Below are 5,513 nucleotides of genomic sequence, written 5' to 3'. Positions count from 1 at the left end.
CGAGGTAGCAGCGGGCCGCGTCGCCACGGCGCTCGGCGGAGACCTGACGCCGGAGGGTCTGGACCCCGGCAGTGAGGTCCTGGAGGCGGCCGCGGAGGCCCGCGGTGGCGTGCGCCGCGGGCGCCGGCGCGCGGCGGTCCATGGATGCAAGGCGGGCGCGGAGGCGGCGGGCGGAGCCTAGGAGGCGGACGAGCGCGGCCTGCGTGGCGGCGCGGGGCGCGCCGGGGCGGAGGAGGGACTTGGAAGCCTCGTGCGCGGACTGGAGCTGGGAAAGCTCGTTGCGCAGCGCGGCCATCTCGTTCTTGGCCGCCTCCGCCTCTGCCAAGAACGCCTGCAGCTTCTCGACGCCGGCGGTAGGCCCGCCGTCCTGCTGCCTCTTGGCCTGGGGCGCTGCTGCAGCGGCGCCGACGAAGGAGTCGGTCATCAGATCGTTCATCTTGGCTGAATCAGACCCGCCGACGAAGGAGATTGGTGATGGTGGCGGGGGTGTTGTCAAATGCCACTACTCCATGAGATCTCCTACTCCATTGCAAAAGCCAAAATGTGGCGATACCAGAACTTTCATCTTTTAATTAAGGAGTAGGGGGCACGTCTGCCAACTTAACAACCAGCTCCAGCTGCATCATCGGCCATTTACTTTGAGAGAGACAGTACACTTCAGAAACAAAATTAGTCTGGCAATGCTTCAAGTTGCCTCTCCAGAGATGGATTCTGTCATCAGATCGTTCATATTGGTGGAAATTTAGAGATGTTGGTCAAATACCACTACACCATTTGTGGCAAAAAAAAAAGAGAGGAAGATGTCATGGAGAGTTTACTTTTGACAGGGGCCAACAAATTAGTAGTACAACTATAATTCAGAAGCATAAATAGCTTAGTTGTCTCTCCAAACAACGGAATTTCGCATTCATATACTTCCATATCAAACCGTGGAGGCAAATTTCGTACCACCGCACCATGTAATCGTGATTTCCAATTTTTCAGATGGATTATTACACTCGACTGAAGTAAAAGCTTATCCTCCCTTGAAAAAACAAGAGAAGTGAAAGCTAGCTCTGGGATCTAAGCCAAGCAACGCACACTCGCCAAGATGGATCTGAGGTTTCTCGTCTCAGACGAGACGCATTCGCGATCGAACAAAGCAGAGACCACGGCGACACCTTTGAGATTGGGGAAGTCAAGTTCCATCACCGAACCTGCATTTGTCGCGTTGATGCCACCAATGGCGACCACGGGCAACTTTGAAGCCAAGCAAACAGCCTTCAGCCCTTCAAATCCCAAGGTGGGATTGTTCGCCTTCGTCGTGGTTGGGAAGACGCCGCCGCAGCCGAGGTAGTCCGCCCCGTCCCTCCAAGCCTGCTCGGCTTGTGCAGGGGTCTTGCATGAGACACCGATGATTTTACCCGGTCCAAGGAGCTCCCGAACCTCCCGTGCCGAAATGTCTGATTGACCAACATGGACACCATCAGCATTGCACGCTAGGGCAATGTCTACACGGTCGTTGATCAGCAGCGGCACTCCGCTCGACCTGCAAATCTCCATGCAAGCCTTGGCAGCCTCCAAGAACGGTCGTGATTCAATGTCCTTTTCTCTGAACATTACCAAACACCAAGTACATCAGTGAAATACAATAGTAGATATTCACAAGTACTCCTATTTTGCAATAAACAGACCTCAGTTGGACAATGGTGGCGCCTCCTTCAATTGCAGCTTTCACGGCATCTTCTATTGAATGGCCCCACCTTTTGTTCATCCTAGAGTCTGTCACTGCATACAGGAAGAGGCTGTCTGGATTGAACCTTTGCTGCGATCCAATATTGTATGGAGGACACTTGAGCCTGAAAAGGTGGTCAAAAGGGCCTTGAGGTCCATTTCCAATGACAAGGTCTTTACTGTGATGAAGAGCCGATTCAACAAAGTTCTTCGCCACCTGCAGAGTTCACATATACAGCAAAAGAAACAAACATTCAGAAACCACTAGAGGTTGATTTAGCTACATGATATGATAAAGCAGGCAAATACTAAGTTCTAAGAACAAATTAGGAATCATTTTTCTGACAATTATGATGATATTTGCATGATACATGTAGCAATTCTAAAAATAGGCCAAAACAGACATGCCAATGGATCAACACTTAACAGTCTACAGATGATATGCCTAGTTACTGATCAAGATGCTGGCAGCAACAAAAGTATGCTACAAACTCCGATCCATATTAATTGTCACTGGTTTAGTGCCAATTAATATGGAACAGAGGGAGTACAATAGATCATCTAATACAAGGCTAGTTATTCTAGTGATGCACTATTTTCCGAACTCACTATACGGGAGAACTTGTGGAGAGCAACTTGACTGTGTGAAGGTATATGTGGGTACAAAGTACTTTAACACAAACCTGAACAGCATTCAGCATACTTGAACCTTTTGCTAACTCAGCCGCAATAGATGAGGCTAAAGTGCAACCAGTTCCGTGTGTGTTGCGGGTCTTTATGCGATGCCCACGAAACTCGACGAATTCCTTGCCTAATGATGTAGGCCAGAGTTTATATCAGGCTGCTAAAAGAGCAGGAGCTAGATGTAATAATGTAGTATGAAAAGATAATCATAGAACACATACCATCATAGAATACGTCAATAGCTTCTGACGAATCTGGCATGTCCCCACCTTTCACAAGTACATATCTGCAAATTACACATCATTTACTTTATTGACTGAAAACTTAAAACTTCCATGGATCTAATTAGCAATAGTGTGTAGTGATTACATTTCTTAAATAACCATTGAAAGGTGAAATAGCTTTCAACTAGTACAGCACATGGCAACAGCTCACAAGGTTTCACATTCATCCAAAATGTGCTTAACCAGTTTGCTTCAACAGATATACTTAGAAGGTTATACCCAGGGATAAGACACTGGATGACTTTTACCCATGTAAGTTAACAACTGGATGCATATCAGTACAAGCACAGGATAGTGCAGGTGTAAGGTATGGCAATAGATAAGGTATGACCCGCTTCAAAACAAAGAAATAAAATAAGGTTACAAGAATACAAAATGCAAACCTTGGACCAAATTTGTAAATGGATTCTGCTGCATCACGCATATCGGCGATTGTGTGCAATGATACACCCCCAAGTAATTTTGATGCTTCTTTCACATTTGGGGTGACTATATCGGCCATGGCAAATAGTCCATCCCTGCTCAAAGCAATTGTAACAGTAGCTTAGTAAGCAATATGAAACTGAGAATGTTATGCCAACAACAATGCAACCAGAACTTATAAATGCACATAGTACAAAACAAGTATTAGCCGGTAGGCATCCATCAATTTGCATCCATATTAGTCAAGTACCTATAGTAAGTGAGAGTAGATGGATCTGAAAGACTATCTCCACTTGTAGACACCATAACTGGATCCACCACTAAAGCTGCCTTCAGATATGGAAGTCATATTAAGTAAATAAATGGGCTGCCACAGATATGTTTTAATCGAACTCTTGCAATGGATCCCCATACCTTTGACTGGAAACTTCTGGAGACTCTCACACAGAATTTTAATTATTCCAGCCGAAGGGAGCATTCCTGTTTTCACCTGATCAAATCAAGAAAAGGCAATGAACATGCTAATACGCTATAGATAAGCTAAAATGCAATCAATGCACACTAAGTTACTAAGTTGTGCATCACTTCAAGTTCCAGAACCAGAGAGTCATATGACGGCTTCTAATAATAGTGAAAAACTACTTAATGCACAGTCCGCAAGACTAACATAAATACTGTCAGCGGAAGTCAAGTACAACATCTTTTTTCCCCGAAAAGGAGGATATAGCCCTGGCCTCTGCATCAGATGATGCACACAGCCATATTATTAATTATTGAAACAATGCCAAGCTAAGCTAAGCACTGAGGCTGATCAAAGTGACAAACAAAAAAATAAAAGAAAAAAATCCGAGGTCATCCACATAGGACACACATCGGGGCAGCATCTCCAAATCCTACCACAAAACCTAGAGTTGAGGCCAATCAAATAAGTCGTACAACAAAACTTGCATGAATGCAACAGCACAAATTTCCAACCTGCCTTCTGAAGCTACACGATACTAACCAGTCAATGAACTGTCGGTGATAGACTAATCATGCCAAATGAGAATTGATTTAGACAGTCCAAAGTTCCAGTTTCTAGGGAAGTAAAAAATTAGCAAATGCAAACACAGATGCCCCGCTTAGTGATTCACAGCAAGTCAGCAACAGCGGTAGTAGGCGACAGCATCAACTCTGAGCAGCGCATAAACAGAGCACTAAACAGATCTTCCAATAGCTAGCACTATCCAAGATACCTAAACTGAATTATTTGAAGTTGGCATCACAACCGGAAGAGGAATAGATATGGCTCACCACGTCCACCGACATATCCGAAAGAACCGACTGGAGCTGCTCCCGGATTAATTCCTCCGGCACGAGATGGACGCCCTGCATCACCACCACCACCACCCAATTTACTTCCTTCTCCTGATCAGACTGACGCCGCCGGGGACAGCAAGTGAAAAAGGAACCTATGAGTGAAGAAATCGGGCAGCCTACGCACCTGGACGCCGGCGGTGTTCTGGGCCGTGACGGCAGTGATGACGGAGGAGCAGTATGCGCCCAGGGCGGCGCAGGCCTTAACGTCGGCCTGGATGCCGGCGCCGGCGCTGGAGTCGGAGCCCGCCACCGTGAGCACATGCGGCCACGGCATCTCGCGCGCCGCGGCGAGCCTCCACGGGCAGGTTCGTGGGGAAAGGTGCGGCCGCCGTGGGGATGAGAAGGGGGAGATAGAAGAGGGCGGGTGCAAGCGGAGGATTGGCGGCGGTGGTGCGCACGACATGCCGAAGTGCGCTGGAGGAGAGAAGATTTGCCAGGTCTTCCACCAGTCTTTTCTTTTTTCTTTTTTGAGAAGCAAACAGTCTCTTGTTGGCTTTGATTTGCACAATTTAGGAGGATGGGGCGGAGGGCAACTTCCGGTCTGTTGAATGAACCTTGACAACCGCGGGGCGAGGTTCAACACAGCGAGAGCGAGAGCGAGAGCAAGAGCCTTCCCCTCCCCTTTTCGCCGCGCGTCACTCTGGCACCGATGTCCACCGCCCATCCGTCGCGTGTCACTCGGCCGTGACGGCCACCTTCTCCTCCTCCCCGGCTATGGCTGACCACTCGCGCTCGCCGTCGGTGACCCCACGTCATGCCGGCGACCGCCCAGTTGTCTCTGGCCTTAGTTTGTCATCGTGTTCTGGATGTTCCGTTGCGTCGGGGCTGGCGGAAGGGCAGCCGGAGGTCTCCTCGGGGCTGCGGGCGGCGTTGGAGGGGCGGCAGCCCGAGGCGCCATGGGTCCAGCCACGTCCCTCCCGACAGATCTCGGTGGAGGCGTCGCCGCTTCTCTGGGCCTCAGAACCCACCAAGCCGCCCCTCTCAGGCGTCTCCGCGGCGGGAGGTGTCGCCGGAGATGGAGGGATTGTGCTTCCGCTGTTTCAAAGATGA

General features: G+C 49.1%; 1 protein-coding gene across 1 annotated transcript; it reads right to left on the bottom strand.

Moving 5' to 3' along the window:
- Positions 1-878: 878 nt before the first annotated feature.
- Positions 879-4,965, bottom strand: LOC123132472 (probable thiamine biosynthetic bifunctional enzyme, chloroplastic). Its single transcript, XM_044552263.1, has 9 exons — positions 4,588-4,965; positions 4,398-4,472; positions 3,519-3,594; positions 3,355-3,430; positions 3,065-3,199; positions 2,619-2,683; positions 2,397-2,524; positions 1,674-1,930; positions 879-1,591 (listed from the first exon to the last, which is right to left on the bottom strand). Exons 1-9 carry the CDS (start codon positions 4,864-4,866, stop codon positions 1,063-1,065), a joined length of 1,620 nt encoding a protein of 539 aa, XP_044408198.1. The 5' UTR covers positions 4,867-4,965; the 3' UTR covers positions 879-1,062.
- Positions 4,966-5,513: the final 548 nt, after the last annotated feature.

Source organism: Triticum aestivum, chromosome 6A (genome assembly GCF_018294505.1).
Source record: "Triticum aestivum cultivar Chinese Spring chromosome 6A, IWGSC CS RefSeq v2.1, whole genome shotgun sequence".
Classification (NCBI taxonomy): Eukaryota; Viridiplantae; Streptophyta; class Magnoliopsida; order Poales; family Poaceae; genus Triticum; species Triticum aestivum.
The sequence above is the reverse complement of the archived record's forward strand: the minus strand, read 5'-3'. Positions and strand labels throughout refer to the sequence as shown.